This window comes from Heteronotia binoei, chromosome 2 (assembly GCF_032191835.1).
Source record: "Heteronotia binoei isolate CCM8104 ecotype False Entrance Well chromosome 2, APGP_CSIRO_Hbin_v1, whole genome shotgun sequence".
NCBI classification, from domain to species: domain Eukaryota; kingdom Metazoa; phylum Chordata; class Lepidosauria; order Squamata; family Gekkonidae; genus Heteronotia; species Heteronotia binoei.
Window position 1 is genome coordinate 135366387 of NC_083224.1, and position 22919 is coordinate 135389305.

Consider the following 22919-nt stretch of genomic DNA (forward strand, 5'->3'; position numbering starts at 1 on the left):
CGGATCATGAGAGGGAGGGCAGGAAGGATTAACATTTGTGCTTCATTCTGGTGGCCCTTTCTGACATTCCCAAGGAAATGCTGATTGCCCCTTTGGGGGTCAGGAAACACTTTTCTCTGGGCCAGTTTGGCCAGGGATCCTGGAGGTTTTTGTTTTTTGTTTTGCCATCTTCTGGGCATGGAGCAGGTGTCACTGGGTGTGTGGGGAGAAGGTATTTGTGAATTTCCTGCATTGTGCAGGGGGTTGGACTAGAAGACCCTAGTGGTCCCTTCCAACTCTATGATTCCATTAATTTATATTTTTTTCTGTGGATTTATGCCCTCAAAATTTATTATTAAAGGTGAATATAACAACAGAATGCCTTCATGAAAAAGTGGGCTTTTTATTTCTCTCATAGAGGTACCCAGATTCTTTGATCAAATTATTGGTGGGACATAAGATATGGAAGGTTGAGAAGTGGTCTAGCTTAGGATGAACTATTTTATCCATTTTGTCCAATAATCCAAAAGAGCTCTCTCTAACATAGACATTATGAATTTCAACACTTAAACACTCATAACAATTCACAAAAGAAGGCTCAGGCCTCAGATTCAGTAGGAGCTCACAGGAGCACAGTTCCTGAACCTTTCTGAGAGTTCCTCCTCCTCCTTCTGAGAGTTCCACCTCCTTGTCCATTGAATAGTATTGCAGTTCCATAACAATCCCTGGATGAGCTCCACCACCTATTTTTCTACAAAACGACCCCTGAGAAGGCTTAATACTGATTAATCACTTAAAAACTTTTGAACAGGTATTTAAAAATTAATACTACTATATATGAGTGTCTGTGCATTCTTTGGAACTGCCTACTCATCTAACCTGCTGCACCAGTGAATCTGCCTTTTTAACACTCTTATTTGATCTCTGTTTTTACTTGTGTAACTTTGCAACATGTAGGAAACTTCTTGATATAGCCAGGGGTGTGTGTGTGTGTGGTATCATATATAGCATGACACCAACAAGATCAAGCCTCAAAATATTTCCAGTAGAAATTAAAAGGGCTCCTTTTCCCAGCAAAAATATAGGGCTATCAATTCTTCGCTTGCCTGCCTGTGTGAAATAGTGGGTTCTTGTCTCTGATGTCGCAATTTTGTTTAAAATAGCCTTGATGATGGCAGGGTACACAAGAATGATAAAATCATAAGGATGACAGCCTAATCTTCAAAGATGAGCGATCACAGATAAAACGTTAAGTAACTCAGCATTTGAAATACCAGATTATCTGTCTCCTGGCACAATGTCTGTGTACACCCCCTGCTGAGTTCTTTAGAGATGTCACTGACATGTAAAGATGCTACATCTCACATACTTGAACTGCTACAGAGAATTCTCTTCCTTGAAGCCATAACACTGAGATAAATAGTTCCTCATCTGAAATATTAGTTAAACATATGTCTTCCAGATAGATAAAGTATTTAGGAATATATAAGATAAATATATTTTAGAGAGGCTAGTGGAAAACGTCTAAAATAGTTAATTTTGCCATATAATTAGCACTCATAGGTAGGCTGTCAATGGGTCAGATATTATTAAACATTTTTATTATCAATTTTATGTACTCCAATAAAAAAGAAAAAAGCATACTTACAAGAATTATTAGGCATGCTGGTCCTATAAAACTCCATATAAAATTATTCTTTGTACTGAGCCAACATCTGAAAAGTAAACATCACATAATTCCTTGAAATGTGTTTAAAGATTATCTGTCAACATACATGGATGGAACTCAAGCTTAATGCCCCCCTTTTCTCTGTCTGAGAGCCCCATGGATCAGACAGGAAGTGGCAAAGGAAGCCACTAATACCATTGATCAGAGCAGTTCAAATTGGTTGATAAGCACCAAAGTGTCGAATTCCTCATAAACATATGATTCCAGAGATTCAATCCCACTATGTTAGCTGCTATAAATTTCCCATATCTGTTTACTCTCCCAGTTACTTGTTTTCTGTGGAAGGCCAACAGTCTCTGACTGACAATATTACTTGAATATTGCTTGAATTAGCCTTTTTGTCTAGTGTCTCACTGATCAGACGCGTAGAGAGGGGGGGGCGGGAAGGGCGGCCCGCCCCAGGTCTGGGGGTCCACGCGTTGGCAAGGGGGCCCCCAAAACAATGGCCGTGACATTGCTGCGCCTGCGCTGAAAGGGGGGGGGGGAGAAAAAGAATGGAAGTGCCTGCGGCGCCCGACAGCGTGAGGGGGAGCGCGCGCGCACGGCGGAAGAAGGGGGTGGGGAGCGGCGCGCGCACGCAGGGCTCCTCGTTCCCTTCCCTTCCCCCCTCCCCCTTTTTTCCCCCTCAGTCACTCACTCACACAATTGAAAGCATTAAGCAAAGCGCGGGAAAGGCGCGCCGCCCGCGTCCGTCGCTTTTCTCCTCTCTCGCTCGGAGTCGTCGCTCCCTCGCCTCAGACTGAAGGCGCGCATGCGGCAGCATGCGCACCAGCCTCCTCGGGCTTCTCCCGTGGCGGGGGGAGGGTCTTGTCCTTGGGGCTGGGGGCTGCCGCCTGGGCCGCCCTCGCCGCCGCCGCCCTGGAAGCAGGTAAGAACTGGGGAAGCGTGGTCAAGTTACTGTGGCTCCATGCACTTCTGAAAGTTCTGTGCCTACCAATTCCAAGATTCATATCTTTACCACAATCAATCCTTTCTGCAGCTTCTGACTAACCCTTAAGAGAAATGCACTGCTCTATAGAGGTAGGCTGAAGAATTTAGAGCTGAGTTAGAACTACAGTCCCATATGATTTAGAATGCGCTCTCTCTCTCTCTCTCTCTCTCTCACACACACACACACACACACACACACACACACACACACATCCAATGCTGTGTTCACTGTGAGAATGCCAAATTGTTCAATTGCTCAAGTTAGTTTATACTCATACTGAGCATATGAAGCTGCCTTATACTGAGCCAGACTGTTGGTCTGCCAACATCCTCATTGTCTACTCTGGCAGGATCTCCACCAAAGCTCTTCCTCATCCTCTGATATCTGACTCTCTTAACTGGAGATGCCAGCCACTGAACCTGGGATGTTCTGCATCCAAAGCACATGCTGTACTACTGACCACACCCCCCCCCCCAACTCTACTGCTTCTACGATCATTCCAGCCCCCACAATCTACTATGCACAAACTCAGCAAGGACTGCTTCCTGTATTGTAAAGAGATTTGCAGTAAATGCTACATGAATATATCCTTTACAAATGTTCATTCATTTATTTTGTATCAGGGTGTGAGGATAAAGGGCTTTTCCACATGCTTGATTTACTCCTGATTTTCTTGGCAGTCAATCCACAAAAACTGGAATAGTTTTGGACATGGGATTTTTTTTTGCACATCTGCCCTCCCTCTGCCTTTTCACAGTTGTGGAGTCAGTTTGTTTTCTTCCACACATGCCTTAAATAATCAGGATTTTCAAGGGAGGGTTCTATCATCATTGCTGGCATCACAATACCCCCTCCTTTTTATTTTTATGCATGCTTATATCAATAGTGTAGCTGAATTTTTTAAAAAAGATTGAAAATGAATACAAACTCAAAATGAAAAGAAAGAGCAGGGGACTCAACTGGCATATGGAAGGCTGCTTGAGGTAGCAATCCTGGGGCGGGAGGTGGTGGCAGCTGGCTATTGTGGGAGGGTCAGTGTGAGTTCCCCCATTCCTGCCTGCCTGCCTTTTCAACAGAAAGCCTAAAAGGGGAGCAGCTCTGCCACCTATCTGTTTATGAACTGTATGCAATGAATTATGGCTCTTCCAAATTGCATTTGTTTTTGCTGGTGCCAGAAGTTCCTTCCTTCCTTCCTTCCTTCCTTCCTTCCTTCCCTCCCTCCCTCCCTCCCTCCCTCCTTATGTTCTTATGTGACACAGAGTGTTGGACTGAATGGGCCACTGGCCTGATCCAACAGGGCTTCTCTTATGTTCTTATGTGACACAGAGTGTTGGACTGGATGGGCCACTGGCCTGATCCAACAGGGCTTCTCTTATGTTCTTATGTGATGCAGAGTGTTGGACTGGATGGGCCACTGGCCTGATCCAACAGGGCTTCTCTTATGTTCTTATGTGACACAGAGTGTTGGACTGGATGGGCCACTGGCCTGATCCAACAGGGCTTCTCTTATGTTCTTATGTGATGCAGAGTGTTGGACTGGATGGGCCACTGGCCTGATCCAACAGGGCTTCTGTTATGTTCTTATGTGACGCAGAGTGTTGGACTGGATGGGCCATTGGCCTGATCCAACATGGCTTCTCTTATGTTCTTATGTGACAATACTGACTTTGGTGGACCCAAGCACTGATTCAGTGTAAGGGAGCTTTGTGTTTGTGACTGGAGTGGACAATACTGACTTTGGTGGACCCAAGCACTGATTCAGTGTAAGGGAGCTTTGTGTTTGTGTCTTCTGGTGCAATTTTGTTCTCAGATCCTGTATTTACTTCATCAGTATATGGGATAAGGCACTTTCTCAACTGTGCTGCATAATGCAGCCTATTTATTTTGTCCTGTTTGCTCTGTTGGCTCTATCTGCGCCACCTTCATCACTTTCGGGGTGTGGATCCCCCAGTGGGGTGGTCTCCCGACTCCCTCCGCCGGCTGTTTCTGATAGCCCTGCGCCCCCTCTTTCATTTGATATGTGTCCCGTGCGGATGCCACCCTCCTGCCGGGAGATGCCGCAAAATGAGCCCCCTTGAGGCTTATGGCGGCAGGGCTCGGGGGAAGCGAGCTAGACTGCTGTTCTTTTGAGGGGTTATAGAGTGTTTCGAGCCCGTCCCTGTGGCATCGGTCCCATCGTTGTGGGACCCAGGGGGGCGGCGCAGCGGCCCGCTGAAGCAGCCTGTCGGTCACTTCCGGGTTCCTGTCCTGCATCTTGACCTGTGTTATTAGTGACAGTGATGAAGGTGGCGCAGATAGAGCCAACAGAGCAAACAGGACAAAATAAATAGGCTGCATTATGCAGCACAGTTGAGAAAGTGCCTTATCCCATATACTGATGAAGTATATACAGGATTTGAGAACAAAATTGTTTCCGGCGGTGATATTTGGGGGATTGTTGGGGACGTCACAGGAAGTGCTGTGAAGTCACTTCCTGTTTCCGGCAGTGGCATTTGGGGGAAATGATGTCATTTGGGGGAAGTGATGTCACAGGAAGTGATGTCACTTCCCGTTTCCGGCAGGTGGCGCGGGGGGGGGGATGATGTCACAGGAAGTGATGTCACTTCCTGTTTCCGGCGGTGGCTTGCCGTCACCGGAAGTGACGTCACTTCCTGTTTCCGGCGGCGTGCACACACGTAGGGGGGCCCACATAAATCTTGGGCCCCGGGCCCCGAAAGCCCTAGCTACGCCACTGTCACTGATGTTTATTTTACTTGTTTATTTTTTAAAAGTTTCCAACCTCTCTCTCCCCCCCCCCCCCAAGAGACCCAAGAAAGCTGTACCCAGTGTCAGTGATCTTCCCCTAGTGGGAGACAAGAAATGTATTTTTGCATGGTATAGTCCCAGTTGCCTGATAGGAGAGGAAAATGCAGCAGCAGCTGTTAACAGATGTCCTATTAAGGTCTCAATTTTGACTTCTCTCGTAGATGCATTGCCTGGCTAGTCCTTTAAGACTGTAAGGTCCTGTAAGGCTGACTTGCTTCTGTCTTTTAGCCTCAACAAGCTAGAGGACAGAAAGCAGGTACATAGTGGGACAATAGCCTGTAGTAGTTTTTTTCATTGGTGGTTTCCTTTCTCACATATCCCATGAAGCTGCCCAAGTCCCCCCAAGTTGGGGTAGTAAGCGGACCATGAGATGAAGTGAGGTGAAGTTAGTGAAATTCTCCAGCCTAAGCTTCTCTTCAGCTTATCCCTTCCCCACCCACACTGGCTGTAAAAGGGCAACCTACTAAAGACAGATAATTTTATACCTGGTGAATGAGTACTGCTGTGTTTGTTGTCTACCATTAATGATACTTTCAATCCAACTACACAAAAGTACAAAACATTTTAAAAACACAATGTATCAACATCTTCAGTGGAACCTGTACTGGCATCTGCTACACCTTGTCAAGCTGTGGAGCAAAACATGAGAGGCAGAGATCTGAGGCTCAAAGGTTAGCTGATGTACAGTTTGTTATTGGTCCCATTATTGTTTAAAAGACAGAAAGAGAGTGAGTTGAGAGACATGTGGTACAGTGTTTAGAAGGATGGACAAGTAAGAGACCTGGATTCAACTGCCTCCTCTAGCAATAAAGCTCTCTGGGTGGTCTTGCACCAATTACTCTCTCGGTCTATTTCACAAAGCCATTTACCACATTTTTATCTCATATTATCACATAAACTGCCTTCTACTGAGTTCAAACCATTGGTTCATCGAGGTCAGTTTTGTCCATTATGACAGACAAGAGCTTTCTGGAATTTCAGACAGATGTATTCCATGTCACCTACTAGCTGATCCTTCTAACTGGGATTGAACCTGTGACTTTCTGCATTGAACCATAGTCTCTTCCACAGCTCAGGATACCCTCAGTTAAATCTGAGATAAATGTTTTAGATCCTTTCAGTATAAAGGGTTCTGCAAGAGGAAAAGGTAAAATTGTAAAAAAGAAGAGACAACTTGATTAAGACAAGAGATGAGCTTCAGTAGAGGAGGGACGTTAAGAAGGTGAATAAACAGCTGATAAATCAGGAACCATAAGAAATACAGATATTTAAAAGAAATAGCATGACAAATTGTTCAATCTAGTAAAGTGAAACAACAGTCCCAGATGGTGACTTTCTGGCCTCCACCACTTCTGCCTATCTCTTGAACATGTTTTTTAATTAACTGGTGGGTTTTCAGAACAAATGGTGAGCAATGGCAACAGCTGCAGTGCTAATCATTTGTAAACTTTCATTGCTAGAGAATTGACAGCTATCCACTCTCTCCTAAAAGTATATCAACATAATCCAAAGGCGACAATGGTCCTTTTCACATTGGTGAGATGCTCTGGGGTGACTCCTGGTCCTGGTATTTCATTTTATACTGAAACCGCATTTGCCCCTGCATTTATCCTGGAGCAAAATTTGGTTTTACACCGACCTGGGCCAGATCCAGTGCTGCACCCCCTTTGCCCTGGGATATCTTGCTTCTGGTTTTCCAATAATTAGTTGGCCCTCTTTGCTTTGATCTAGAATTAATTGAATGTGAAAACATGAGGGGGTTTCTTGTGTCTTCAGTCCCTATAACTCTCCCCCTCCCCCATTCTTTGTTTTCAATCTGTCTCCCCATTCAGCTGCAATTCCCACAAGCATGTGCTGTAGCCATTGACACTGCTGGCTAATAAAAGCATCGCTCACAGCATTTCAGTTTGAGCATAAGTGTGGTGCTGAGCAGGCCTGGCACCAGGGTTTCTGGTGCCCTACACCCTCACCCCCCCTGCTCCTGAGATGGCAGGGTGGTGTGGCAAGGGAAGGCAGGCTCCGAGAAGCACATGCACACACCACTGCACCATTCTCGCCTTCCCACAAGGTCTGTGCTTAGCACAGACTCAGAATGGTGAGAATGGCGGGGTGACATGTGTGCTCCTCAGAGCCTGCCTTCCCTTGCTGCCTCCAGTGCTTCTCCGCCACTGCCCACCCACATGGCTGCAGCACTCCTGCACAGGCAGTGGCAAGGGTAAGCATAGCAGGGAGGGGGCAATGGGGTGGCAGGGTGCATGGCCACTCCTGTGGCCAGGTGGCTCCCTAAGTGGCCGCTTACCTGGCCACCTACTGGGGTGTGCTGGCCCTGATAATGAGTGTTTTTGGAATGGTTGGGGGGTATTCGTTGTGCTTGTGTGAATGGTGTTTAGTGCAGCCCCCATGGATGTGAGCAGCCCTTCTCCCCAAAATCACCCATTGCCCCTTTGCCACCCCCCCACCCCAGACAGTGCCCTCCCCTTTGCAAGTTAGCAGAACATAGCAGCTGGGCTTGCAAGCATGCTCCTTCTCCCACTGGGGAAATATACAGAGGGAGAAAGTGTCCTTTTAAAAAATCTCCCCCCCCCTCCCCAGAAAAGTTAAGCCTGATGAAGTAGCACTTTATGCTCGCCAGAGCTGGCGGGGGGTGGGGGGGTGGGGGTGGGGTGCACAGACTTTCCAAGTGAAGGGGGGGAAAAAACTTTTTATTTTCTTTTGTTCTTTCTCTCTTGCCTGTTGAAGAGCAGGAAGCCTCTTCAATTGCCAACCATAGTTATGCAATGCCTGAGCATACAGAGGTACTAAGGTATTTGGTGTTAGGTATCTCCAGGTGACTCCTCTTTTCCAACAATTTGTATTTTCAGGGGGGAGGGGTAAGAGCCAAGTGGTGAACAAAACTGTTCAAAGTTGTTCCTCCTTTATGCAAAGACTTTTATCAGACCTGTGTTTCCAACCCAAAGGCTCCAGGAATTGTCTCTAGCCTACCTAGCACCAAATCGCCCTTCTGTTTCCTGCTTGGAGAAGGGGGATCTTCAAATCCACACTTTTGCAATTAAGTATGCTGGGTGGCCAATGGATTCATTAAAGAAAACTCCCATCCCTTCACATTCTGGACAGATAGGTTATTTCCAGCTCTGTGGGAGTAGGGAAGGGGTTTTTGAAAACAACACAAAACTAGGAGCTGGAAAGTCTGGCGGAAGGGGTGTGTGTGTGTGTGGGGGGGGGGGGTGAGGTAGTTCATCAATGGGTAAACACATCCAAATGTGAGCTGTCTGTTTTCTTTGCCCTGACAACATATGCAGGGCAGAGTGGGGGAAGTATGGGGAGCAGAGGGTGGGTTGGACTGGCAAATCAATGAAGCCAGCTGCATTCCTTTCTCTAATATCCAGTAGTAGGGGTGCTGGAGATTTATCAAAGAATGTGCAAGGTGTGTGTGGGGGGTGGGGTGGGAGGGAGGGGTGTTGGTGTTTACAACTCTTCCTCACCCTGCAATCCCTCCTAAGTCCAAAGGATTTACCAAACAGGAGTATTCAAAAAAGAAGAATCCATAGATATGAGGCGAAAGGAGATCACTTTCCCATTTTAGAATGCAGAAGAGGAATCAATAAGCACAGCATACTGTGTTATCACAGTATAAACCTTGGCTGATGAACAAGGAAGCACTCTATGCTGGAGGCAGGGGCGTGGGGGGGGGAGGGTTACAAAGACTTTGCAAAGGAAGGATAGGGGGAAACCTTCTTTTCCTTTGCTCTGTTGGTTTGTTTCACAGCAAAAGTTAGCTTTTTTCTGAGTTTACAATTTAGGAGGGAAAAGTTGCCCTTTGGTATTCCTGCCTTGAAATACCAGGGCAGGAATGGCAGTTGTCACTCCCCATCCACCCCTCTGCACACCCCTCCCACAAGCTCAGTGATGTAGAACCTGGGGCAGGGAATGGGTTTGCCTTCACTCCTCAAAAATGTTCCTGGCAACCAGTTGGCCAAAACATGTCAGTTTAAATAAGGCCCTGTTTGTGAATACTGTATGATTTTAGTATTGCAATCGCCCAAATTTCTAATAAATTAATGTATTCGATAGCCTGTATTATGTGTTAATGTTCTATGTATATCCAAGTAAGCCACATTTGAACATGCAGGAGCAGGAACTAGATAAAAAAGTTGGTAACCCAAGTCTCCTGTTGCAGCCACTGCAGATCAGTGCAAAGACCTAGTCAGAGCAAACTGGCAGCTGCTCAGACAAACCTAGTATTGAAGCTGAAAAAGAAAGTTGCAGAGGAGCAGGGGGCTAGATAAAAAGTTGGCAACCCAATCTCCTATCCCAGATGTTGCAGGCTGCAGGTCTGGTGAACTCATAGCCAGGCCAAGCTGGCAGTTGCATCAGACTGTTATTGAATCTACAAAGGGAGTTGCACAGGAATGGGAAGTAGATTTAAGAATCTGGCAACCAAAGTCTCCAGTCTCAACCATTCCATGCTATGGTGCTACTATAGCCAGGGTGAACCTGGCCACTGCTCAGACCAACCCATTGTTTAATCTGTTTTAGAGGGGCCACTGGGTAACAAGGTCTTTTGATTTCACATTGACTGATGGCATAAAAGCACCCAGTTGTCACCAAGGATGGACTGCCTTGGCCATTTATGGACTCCTTCCTCCTAACTCCTTCCCTTATTGTCAGGCAATGTTTGGGAGTTAGATTATTATCAGTCCTACCCTGGGAGGTCAGCAGGTAGTGTATGAACAACTCAGTTCAGGAGGAGTGCTGGGTGTGTGCCTTTAAAAGAAAAAGAATGATCTACCTGTATTCCTCATGCACCTCGGGCAGGTTGCTTTTACACACACACACTAGGAGCTCGGCATTAGTTGAAAGAGAAATGCTAAAGCTTAGACCTATCCTATATCTTGTTTGTGGGAAATATCTTCACAATCCCAGTTACGGTGAGTTCCTTCAGAAGCACCTCCCACCATTTCCAATGATACTTGCTCCCAAGTGCGTAGAATTATGCTGTGACAGAAGTCAGTGAGATTTACTCACAAGGAGGCACAGCAATATTCAAAGAACCTGGATGTAGACACTTCCCCAACCCCATGGTGTGCAAATGACACTTTGGAGGACCCTTCAGGGCTCAGGGGTCACAGTGGGGGCAGTGCCGATGACCCCACCTGGCTGGCTCCCTTTCCTCACAAGAAGACCTACCCTCCACTGCCTGCCTGGCCACCTTCCTCAGCCTGAGAGGCCTGGCAGTGGCTGGCTCACCTTTCCAGACTTAAGAAAGGTGGGATTGCCTGGGTGGCTGGCATATTGCCTGCAGGATAATGGGGAAGGAGGCAGTGTCTCTTTACTCCCACTTCTCCCCATTCCAACATTGTTGATTGGGGAGCCCAAGGCTGGGTGGTGGGGGGAGGGGGGTTGGGAGCTCTGACCTAGCTCCCGGACAGGTCTCCTTTGAAGAAGCTCCCCCAACTGCTGCTGACTGGCAAGTGACTCCTGAGGAAGGGAGGGTGTGCCACTCTATCTCATGGATAGACCTACTTGGAAGTAAATCCTATCAGTAGGTTTTACTCTTGAGCAAGCTCCCCAATCATCTCAGAGCTTTCTTCTGAGGAAGCACACAGAAGATTGAGTTACTTTGGAGTAAATAATGATGCTGGGCTCTTCCCAATACATAGATCATTGGATTTGGGAAGGGTTCATTTTGGGAAGAGTTACTTCCATGTTAGGCTACCTATGAGCAGCTTATCATGGGGTTTTCTTCTGAATAAATACATAGGTTTGACTTAATTCTGAATAAATGCAGCGTTCCATGCTTTTCTCAGCCCCCTCATCATTGGCTCTGAGAGGTGTTCATTGTTGGGGGGCCAACGTATGCAAGGGCAGGTGATGGTGGTTAGTGGGAATATTGATGATGGGTGGAGCTTTTGTTCTCCCTGCTGCAGAAAGATGATAGAGACAGGCAAATCAGCTGCAGCCAATCATCAAACAGAACGGACAAGCAATACATGGTGGTTGTCAGTGCCGCCAAGTGTTGCTTGAGAAAAATGCTATAGAGATAGTTTGAAACGTGAGAAACTCCCTCACAATGTAAATTAGAGACAAGAGGAAACAGAGCACTTAGCTATGGGACAAGCCATGTATAAAAACAGAAAGATGATAGGAACATACACAGCAGTTTCTGACATGGGAGTCAACACAGGAGTATCTCACAAATGTGACATAGATCAGTGACAGCAGGGTTATGTTTGAACTCTTTGGAGGAACAGTGATAAGTATAAAATAAATAAAGTTCACACACTAAAGTATGTACAAAAATATATGGACAACCCACTGTAAAACAGAATAATGTGTGATACCAAGTTTTGCAATCATAAAATATGTTTCAGCTAACACATTCCTGAAGAAAATGCTATTTCAAAACTATCCATAATGAATGGCAACATATAAAACAATGGCTTACACATCAGTTCTTCTATAATATTTGTATCCTAGTGCAGCAGAAATTCCAACAACCACTGCTGGGCTCACATAGCCAAAGATATAAAAATTCTTGTGAAGGAATCCTTTATTGTATATTACTCCAACAACTATCAGGTAAAGGTGAATGCCTTCAATGCACATCCATGCAAAGGCAGCTAAGAGGAAGTAATGAAGTAATCCTGCGGTGATTGAACAGAATAACTAAAAGAGCAAACAGAAAGCAAAGTAAGTGAATAACATAAAATACTTTGTGTATGTCAAACTCTTTTTAAAAGAATTGAAACTGGTATAAAAGAAAACCCGTTCCACTGAGATTTTTTTTCTCAGTACAAAAATATCCATATTTCACATTACTTTTCTGTAAATACATGGGAAAAAACACCACACATATTCAGTTATTTTGAATCAAGCCATTTCTTATCAGCCGTGCATGTGTAAGTCCATTTGTATATCAACTGTCCCTGCTAATCATATACATTTTGCAACAAATAACACACTTGGAGTTGGGGGTGGGGATGTACTTGCACAAAACCTTTGAGAGAGTCCCATCTCTGTCATGCTCCCTGATGGAGCAGAAGTTGCCAAGGACAAGCCAATGAAAGCAGTCACTGTGCAACTAGGTCAGTCTAATGGCAGTGGTGGTGGATGCCACTACACAACTGGTCTGAGCCAGACCTAGTGGTAGAGATCTTCACACAATGAGACCCAGTCCAACCAATACTGCAACTGGGCCCAGGCCAGCCTACTCAATGGCCTTTGTACGGCTGGACCTGACTCAGCAGTGACAGTCACCACATAACTTGGCCAGGGTGCAGCTTTTCTTGGGGACAGATTGCCAGGGTAAGGGAAGGAGGGAAAGCTTGAGAGAGAAGCTGATGAAGGTAGTTGGGTGGGAAGGAAGCAGGAAAAAGCTATGGGTGCTATCAAAGAAAGGAAAGAGGAAATAGGATATACATGCATATACATGCTTGATCTGTTCTGTTTAATGGTTGAACTGTGCTGTGTAAACTGCCATGAGTCTAAAGGAAAAGTGGTGTGTGTGTGTGTGTGTGTGTGTGTGTATGTATATATATATATATATAATATCCAACTTATATATATATATCTGTGTGTAAACTCAAATGAGTCTAAAGGAAAAGTGGGATATATACATATATATATCTATCCCACTTTCTTTAGACTCATGGCAGTTTACACAGCACAGTTCAACCATTATAGTTTAAATCAACAGCTCAAGCATGTATATGCATGTATATCCTATTTCCTCTCTTTGATAGCCCCCATAACTACCTTCATCAGCTTCTCTCTCAAGCTTTCCTTCCTTCCTTCCCTTACCCTGGCAATCTGTCCCCAGGAAAAGCTGCACCCTGACCAAGTTGTGTGGTGACTGTCACTGTTGAGTCAAGTCCAGCCGTACAAAGGCCATTGCGTAGGCTGGCCTGGGCCCAGTTGCAGTATTGGTTGGACTGGGTCTAGTTGTGTGGAGACCTCTACCACTAGGTCTGGCTCAGACCAGTTGTGTAGTGGCATCTACCACCACTGACATTAGACTGACCTAGCTGCACAGTGACTGAGCTATAGCCCTCGGAGTCAGCAGGAGATCACAGGAGCACAGCTCCTGAACCTTTCTGAGAGTTTCACCACCTGCTTCCCACCTTGTCCATTAAATAGTTGGTGCAGCTACATAACAATCCCTGAATTCCTTGATCCTCAGGGTAGCTGATTTAAATGAATAAATATATAATATTCAGCATACTGAAAATTGCAGTAGTGATACTGTTTACAATGAGATAAAATCACAAAAGCACTTCAGAACTATATATAAGCAGCATTCTTATACACTTGAGCCAGAAAGAATAAATCCGCATAATTCCTGTTGGACCGGTTAGGTTTTTTCCCCCCGCTGGAACATTTGCCTTTAAACAAAACTAATACCATGCCTCCAGCGTCCTTCATTAAGGTGTCCATCATTGATTGCCTGGAATCCTTAGAAGAGACTTTTAAATTCCCACACAACTGGCTGTGTGTAAACTCAAATGTCAGCATTCATATTAAGACTAGAAAATGCTATATTCACATTTGATAATGGCAGGATAACGCATACATTTGTTTTTTGTATTTCAAATGAAGAAACAACAAGGAAAGTACACACACCTGATTAGTGTTCATGTTAATCCCAACAAGAAAAATAAGCTCTGCCAGGAAAAGACAGCAACAGAGATTTTTATGAATTGTTGTTCTTGTACTTTGTATTTCACTGAAGAACCAGAATGTGAAAATGCACATGGAGAGGCAAATCAACGAGATAATTATTCCTAGCTGAGTGATTCTTGTAAGAATATAATCCTTGACATCCTAGGGGGGAAATATAATATAATACTGAAAAGAAAAGGTTCAATAATTTCTTTAAAACTTTATTTGATAATAGAGTATTGGATTTCTATCCCTTCACTCGTACAAGCCTTTGTATTTTTTGCATAATCATAGTAGGAACATGGTACGAATTTATAAATAATTTCAGTAAGATTGTTTCCTATGCCAGGTATTATGCTTTGAAAAAAATCAAGAAATTGGCTGTTATCCAATATTTATTGTATGTAGCTGCAGACCATGAGCCAAATGTTGTGGGTAAGAAAATTTTATTTTCAACAGGTCAATACTGTTCACTTGGGAAGCAGAAAAGGAGATGCCCTGCCATCTTTCTACTGCTTAACAGATGATCAGCATCTTCAAAGGTGATAGTGCATATTATCTAGTACAGCGAGAGAAGAGCAGAAACACTGGGTTGGATCCAACCAGGGGTTTTTTTTTGTTGTTGTTGCTCCATCTTGGCCATTTTTTTTTTTTTGCCCCATCTTGGCCAATTTCAACCTCTGTTCCATATGGCTTTAGTTCATTCAGGTCCCATGAGCCCTACCATAGCCTTTTTGGTTGTCAAAGGAGACCCCTTTCTCCTTTTCATCAGTAGAAAAAGGTTGAATCCAACCCACCATATGTCCCAAAAGTTCATGCATTTGATTGATATATAATTGCTTTTCATGATAGTTAAGTGCAGGTTAGTCCCTAATATTAGTTTTTAATGTCATACGTTTCAGTCTATAAGGTATTGTGAAACTTCCATCTGTTGCTCACACTGAACTTCCTTGAATCTTCAGTAGCTGACTGGCTTTCCCCACCAGGAGACCATGTCTATCCCAGCATGACAGATCCACTGTAGTTCAAGAAAGAAGACAGTGCCCTGTCCTGAATAGCCCAGGCAAGCCTGATCTTGTCAGATCTCAGAAGCTAAGCAGGGTGAACTGTGGTTAGTAGTTGGATAGGAGACTGTTCTTGAAATACCCAGTCTGGAGGTGGGGGAAGACTTATTCAGCCACCTCCCTGAATATCCTCCAGGTCCCCAGTAGGGGTCAGTCACCAGAGGTCAACATGACTTCCAGGTGCAGGCACACACAAAAAATACAAAAATACAAAAAAAGAAAAAGAAAGAAAGAGGAAAGAAGGTGATCTAATAGTCTGTCCCTTGATCATATCTGCATCAGATGCATCCAAGTGCTGACTGCAGTGATGGAGGTGGGGTTGTGTGCATAGAGTTGCCAATTTCAGATTAGGAAAATCCTGGAGCGTATTTTGAGTTGAATCTTGGGGAGGACAGCATTTTTGGAGGGGAGGAAAGTCAGCAGATTATAATGCCATTTTCTTCAGGGAAATGGATCTCTGCAGTCTGGAGATCAGCAATAATTCTGAGATATCACCTGGAGGATAGCAGTCCTAGAATACAAATACATCACACAACCAAGCCCTTCCTTGCTGCCATTTGCTACCTGGAGTAAATTTTCCAGTCTATCCTTTACCTCCAGTTCCTGTGTCCCACCTCTGCTCAGATCATTCTCAGATGGTAAAATGAGAACAGCAGTCAGTATTTTGCTGAAAGGATGTGTTATACAAATATAATAAAGTACTTTAGGAACTATACAACAGTTTAGTACCAAGCATAAACATGGGTGAACTGTTTACGCATCTCTTAGAGTAGGCAGCAATGATCATATAAGAGAAATATGTGCATCATATTGTTATGATGGATTATTGAGAGATTCTGGAAAGGTAAAGATCAGGGACAATCTAACTATGAAAGTATTTAATTCTGAAGACTTATTCCATTGTGTACTGGCTCATCGAGGAAAAGTGATGGAACCAGGTGACAGAGGTGGAAACAGTACTTCAAATCAAAAGTGGAAAAGATCCTACATTTTAAAGAAAGGTGCCAGTCAGTAAAAGAAATTAATGAACACTACATTAAAAAGCACTTACAACATCTGAGTCATTTGAGGACATCAAAACAGCAAAATGAGTCAGATGATTACATCTGCATGAAGTATGAGTACTATTAAAATGTGCCCTCTCACATCCTTCTGTAGACCAGTTTCCTTCCATTGTGTCTTCTGAATAATTCCAAAATGCACATTTAATATCCTTCTTGTCTATAGCCTAAAACAAGAAAAAAAATGTATTAGGGATGAAAAAAAAATATTCAGTAAGAAAGATCTATTACATTAGCCAAATCAATCCATTATTGGGTTATATTCTGATACAGAAATCCCTAGACCTTTCCTTTAATAATACAGGGTGTGGCAGACTGTGCCTGTTTTGGCCTGCAAGCCCCATTTCTGCCTTGTGCTCCTTGGGGTTCCCAACTCCTCTGGAGGGGCTTTTCCTTTCTCTCTCCCAGTAGCTACCACCACCACCTGATCAGTGTAGGGGATTTCCAGGGCTTTATTAATTTTTTTAAGCAGGAATGCACAAGAATGCAGTTCTGGCAGGCTTGGTGTCAGGGTGTGTGGCCTAATATGCAAATAAGTTCCTGCTGGGCTTTTTCTAAAAAAAAAAAAAAAAAGCCTGGAGATTTTCCACTGAAGAAATCAGGGCCTTCAGTTCCCCTTCTAAGCTCAAAGGCCTTGCCTCAGCAGTGTCTCCACTAAGCCAGTACCTGGTTACCAGAGGGACAGATAAATGCCTTGTGCACCCCTGGGGGAATAGCCAGTTGCCAAATGCATGCCTTCCCCCTTCCTAGTTCCTTTTAAAGTGGTGCATCCAAAACAGTGGGGTCCTATATAGGATTGCCAGCATCCAGGTAGGACCTGGAGATCTTCTATTTTTACAACAGATCTCCAGCTGGTAGAGATCAGCTCCCCTGGAGAAAACGGCTGCTTTGAAATGTGTGCTCTATGGCATTGTACCATGCTGAGGCACCTCCTCTCCCCAAACCCTGCCCTTTCTCAGATCCGCCCCCAAAATCTCCAGGTATTTTTCAACACTGATCTGGCAACCCTAATGTGGTACAGAGAACCACTTCCAGAATAAAAAGTTTAAAATATTTATTTAAAAAAAGAAAATGCTTACAAGCATACTTTTAGCACCACTGGACTGAAACAAGGAAGAACAACAATAACAACAAAATGGGTAAAATGCAAATCCTCTGTCTCTCTTTCTAAAACATACCCGAACTGGATGTTAAAATTAGGACAGGCTCTTTATCTTAGGGGTCCTAGTTTCCTAAAGACCCTCTATTGCCTTGAGGGTTAGTCCAGCTCTCTAGGTCAGCTGCATGGTCCAAAATGGAGGCCTGGTCCCAACCTCAGATAAGAGATCTATTTAGCTCAGCATCCCAAGGAGAAGAGATGCCACCTTCCCCTCGTAAGCTGGTTTTAACAAATCTGTGTCTTCTCCCCCTTGACCCAGGTCAGTCCCGGTCAATGTTTCTTTTCTTGTCGTCTCCAGGATGCCCCTTTCTGTAGCCTATCTAGTAAAAAGTCTCCCAAGTCTCTATGTTTCCAGCTTGCAGAAGAGTGCATGAACTGGTCCATCCCATTGTTTCTAGCTATTAACATTTTTTTTGATTAATAAAAAGCTTTATTAATATAAAGTTCAAGGTACAAGTATGAAAATGCATCGGCAGATGTGTAACATGTACCCATATACAACAGGAAGATGGATATAAACAAAGTTAGTTATTAAAATCCAGGTTACAACAACAGTTGACATGACATCAGTATAGCATGATATGGGTCATTAGGACTTTTGCTGTCCTTTGAGACCTTGTCAATAAAGGGACGCCATTTATACACAAAGTCCAGAGAAGCAGATTGGGAGGTGTTACGAGGATCTAAGTCATGAGTGAGCTTATCTAAGACAAAGTAGTCCCACAGCTTTAGCCACCATGCCTGCCTTGATGGAGGATTTTGCTGTTTCCAAACCGAGGCGATTGCAAATTTGGCCGCCACAAACATATGTGAAATTAAATCCTCTGTTTGTGCAGGAATACGCAAAGTGCCTGTATGATTCAGGAGAGCATATTCCGGCGTGAATGGAGGAGAAAATGAGCTATTAACATTTCTTAAAGAGATGCATCTGGAAGGCCGTGGGCTATTTTCCTTCTCCATTCTGTTTGTTCTTAGCTTAGAAGGGGAAAAAAAACTGGTTAAACTTCACAGTACTTCAAGGAGGTCCAGAAGCACGCAATGGCAAACTACCTCTGTTCTTCTCTTGACTTCCAAACTTATGGGGTCTCCATACGCTGGCTGTGCCTTGACAGAACTTTCTACCACCTATTCTCATACTTCTGCAAATAACTCTTTCACATTTACTCTGGCTTCTTTTTTCACATTCATTTTTTGGTTATGCGCATGTGCATTCATGCACCTATACGCTTGAAAACAATATTTTTAAACAAAAAAGGCCGGAAGCAGCTTGAGGAGGCTTGGCGGGTTCATACCACCAAGATGCCTCACTTGTCCTCTTCCACGTCCAAATGCCAGGTGACTGGCATGCGGCTCAGAAATTTGCTACCACTTTGAAAGTGGTAGCTTTTTGAGCTGCTCTGAGGATACCAGAGGACGGGGTGAGTACGGCAGATGTGCTCGTTTGGAAGGGTTTTTCTAGTTGGCTTCTGGGGCATCTCTAGGTCACCGCAAACTGCCCGTCTGTAAGCAGCCAATAATTATCAACCAGTCTCAAATGTTCTATTATTGAGCTAGGTGACTGAATGAATGATGGCTGGACAACTCCAAGCCTTTCCATATGAGGTAAATTGTTTTGATCCCTTCTAATCCAGTTTCAGGCCTGGTTATGGGACTGAAACAACCATGGTCACCCTGGTGGATTACTAGCACTGGGAGATGGACAGAAGGAGTGTGACTATTGATTCTCCTGGACCCCTCAAAGGCTTTCATTATCATTGATTGTGCTGTATTTCTGGAATGTCTATCTGGACTGGTATTAGGAGGCATCATTCTGCAGTGGTTCAGGTAGTGCTGCCAAACCCCAGTCCAGGAAGGGAATCCCCCACCTAGGAGGTTCCCAACCCGCCGTTCCACATTGGGCCGGCAAGGGAAACCTCCCCCTACATCGCTGGTGTGATGACATCACAAGGAAGTAGATACCATAGAGTTTTTACCTTCTGGGAAAACCATAGTTTTTTCCTAGAAATGCCTAGAGCGGCCCTACATGGGCACCACCATTTTGATGACGTCACATTGCTTATTATGGTTATCTTTGGAGGCCTTGTTTTGGATGTCCCTGCCTTCTGAGATTAGGTGGGTGACATCCCAGGAGAGGGCTTTCTTGGTTTTGGTACCAAACCTCTGGAACTCTCTCCCCAGGGAGATTTGTTTGTCCCCTTTGGTTGCCATCTTCTACCAGACGGTGAAAACATTGGTTTTGTTTGGCATTCCCTCAATGATCCCTTCTTCCCAACCAATGTTTTATGTTTTGATTGTATTTTACTTATGTCTTTAACTCTTTTAAATATTGTTTTAATGAGGTATGAGGGGGGCTTTATTTTAATGGTTTTATAATGTATTTTATTATGTATGGGCTTTATTTTAATGGTCTACCATTTATTTTTATGGCCTAACATTGAACTGACTGTGCTAGATCTGACTTTTTCTATAGATGGCTCATGTGTAATTTACTGATGATACTCAAAAAGCTGATTGGGTGATAATTGCCTGATTCAGATCTGCAGCATTCTTTTTTAATCACATGAATGTTGGCCAATCCCCAGGCATTTAAGTAGTCAGTAAAATCAATCCAAATGAATAACGCAGCAAGAACTGGTGCCCATTAAATTCACTTTTACTGCAGTGATGGTATTACCACCTGGGGCTTAACCTGATCTCAAGTATCAGATCTAGAGTTGTCAGGTCATACCTCACTGCCAGCAGGGGAATCCTAGAGCTACTCTGGGAGTCTTCTGCCATGCATGCAAAGTGTGCGGGGCATAAAAACAGCCTCCCTGAGCCTGTTCACAGAGAGAGTGGGATACAAATAGAAATAAATAAATAAATAAAATAATGACATCACTTGGAAGTGACATCATCACATTGCTGATGTCATGCACAACACTTTAGGTTTTTGGGCAAAACCTCTAATTTTTTTTTACTACAAAATCATACAGAACATCATCACACAACATTGGCGATGTGATGATGTCACTTCTGAGGTTGGGTTTCCTCCCACTGGCCAGTTGGTTGGCAGCAGGTTAGAGCCCCAAAGGCCAGGGGATCCTCTGGTAACCCTAATTGGATCAGGCTGGTAATTTGTAAAATGGATACTGGTGGCCATGAAGATACCCCCTTCCAGGAGAAGTGAGTACTATGAGTAGCCGATGGGCACTCCTGGTCCATTTTCAAATATATCTCAAAAATATGCTTCTCTTGAGTTCATTGGTATACAAAAATCTAATGCAGATGGTTTACTTAATTCTACTCCCATTGCAGTCTTCCAGAAGGAGGCCAAGTCTTTCATCTTTTATGCTGCAATTAACTTCTGTCAAATCTCTGTGGGCCTGCAACTTTTTAAATTTAACACTTCATATTTTCATTTCAGCTTAAATCATTCCTTTGGGAGTCTTGACTGATTCTGTTCCCTGTATCTTCTATACTCTTCAACCAAAAACTCCACAATAAATTCCTTATCAAACCAAAGTTTAGATTTGGGAGGAAACATAACATCTACCAGTATTTTTGAATGTCAGATAATTCTGAAAGAATTTAATCAGATCTTTATACATCACTAATGTCACCTCAACTGTGTCTGCAGTTATTACGGATACACATCATGTGTAGGATTCAGAATAAAGCAGCTCTGAAAAGTGTTCACTGTTTCTGTAGACCACTTGATACATGAGGCTTTTAGTAGAAGCTAATAATAAGGGATCACAATCCATAGATACATTTTCACGGAGGAGTTTTAAAGCCAGGGCTAGTGGTAAATGATCATTGTCAGGATGACTTGTGACCTGCTTTACCAACTATGTGATATGTTTGCGAAATGGAGCATCATCATATATTTCAATGGCCTGCCACATTTTATCCACCCATTTTTTTTTTGTCTGCAGGTAGCATAATAAATGTAGTAGATGTACACCTAATTGGTGAATGCAGAGAGGTTAGGAAGAAACTTGGATTGCTCTAACAAATTATTGACAAATTTGTTGTAGAATCAGCATGCAGTTATTATTGATGTCAGTTCCCATCAGTGCTTTCCAGTGGTAGAATCTTCTCTTTCTTGTGCTTGCTGTGTGGAACTCAGGGTAGTGATTTTCTTTCTAATCATATTGTACGCATATAAGAAAGAACATAACTGTGAGTAAAGCTCAAAACCAGCACACCATTGCTATACATTACAAAATAATTTACACAGTTAGTTTCAAACCACAGTCATTAAAAAGAAACTTACCTGGACATGTTTTAAAGTAAATGTTATTTTCTCCATTGGGTAGAGCATAGGTGGAGTGGAGCTAATTGTGACACCTATAACTGATGAGGCTACTGTTTCTTCAGGCTCTGGATTTTCTTTTGATGAAAAGTTCTGCGGCGATGAAAATAGAGAGCCAATACTGCTGTAGTGCAGAAACACAACTGCAACAGTGCCTATCAATCAAACAAACTATGCTTAGCGGCTTGTGTATACATTACAAACAGTATAATGGCTTTGAAGACATTCAGGAAACACGAAACAATGGATATTAGTATTGCTGTCAGAAATGTAGTTGAATAGTTAACTTAAAATGTTTTAGAGACAATGGATTGAATCTCATGGATCCATTCACTAGCAATGTTGTTGTTGACTAGTGCAAAGAGCCTTTTCATTATGCTAGGCACTCAAGGTGTTCTGTTTACAGAAGAGCCTTCTGTGTCAGGGGAATCTTCTACTGAAAGAAAGCACCCCTGTCAGAAGAACAAATCCATGAAATCCAACCCAGTATCTCTTCCATCAGAATTAAAACTGGATGATTGTAATGAATAAACAGATGGCTATTAGGGTATAGATCCCTAATCCCTTCTTCCATTTCCTCAGTGTGCTCTCCATTGTGAAGGACATACTGCACTGACATGCACAATGCTGCTAGGCAATTTCTGGTCAGTCTTTCAATAATCAGAAAGTGCTTATGTAACATATGGCGTTCACAGAACGCCACCATTTCGTTATAACGATATATCGCAATAGCGTAAGTCCGCCCAAAACAGCGGAGGCTACTGGGGACACCCAGATGCCTCCGCAGTGAGCTTGGGCCAGCCGGCATTCACAGCCAGTGGCGGGAAATATAGCTGGACGTCATAGGACGGCCAGCAGGGTAAATAGTTCCGGCACTGTATATAGGCGGCCCCGGACCGCGTGTTCGGCAGTTCTCCACCTTGTTTTGTACCTTGCAATAAACTATGTTGCCCTACGCTCGTCTCCAAATTTGGTACATTACAGTGGCGACGAAGGTGGGATTCTAGCCTGACGAACAACAGGGCTACGGAGGAGACTCACGGGCAACCGAGCATCACCCCGCTACATCGCTACATCGCAACTTCACAACGACCGCCGCCATGGCCAGCCCCAGCGGAAACACCGGTCACATTGAAGCCTTCGACCACACGAATCCCGAGGGATGGGAGTCCTATTCAGAGAGGGTCGATTGCTACCTGAGGGCGAATCGCGTAACCGAGGACAGCATGAAGCGGG

General features: G+C 43.9%; 1 protein-coding gene across 3 annotated transcripts in view; it reads right to left on the reverse strand.

Annotated features, from left to right (window-relative positions):
• Positions 1–22919, reverse strand: part of ADGRL4 (adhesion G protein-coupled receptor L4) — a 167558-nt gene that overhangs the window by 40361 nt on the left and 104278 nt on the right. For 2 of the 3 annotated variants that reach the window (XM_060232084.1, XM_060232083.1), the window contains exons 9-13: positions 21645–21838; positions 16218–16394; positions 14064–14264; positions 11890–12110; positions 1628–1694 (exon numbers count right to left, since the gene is read on the reverse strand). In XM_060232084.1, the coding sequence (XP_060088067.1) occupies positions 1628–1694; positions 11890–12110; positions 14064–14264; positions 16218–16394; positions 21645–21838 (860 nt within the window). The remainder of the gene's footprint in view (positions 1–1627; positions 1695–11889; positions 12111–14063; positions 14265–16217; positions 16395–21644; positions 21839–22919) is intronic. The other variant, XM_060232085.1, reaches the window with a different exon arrangement.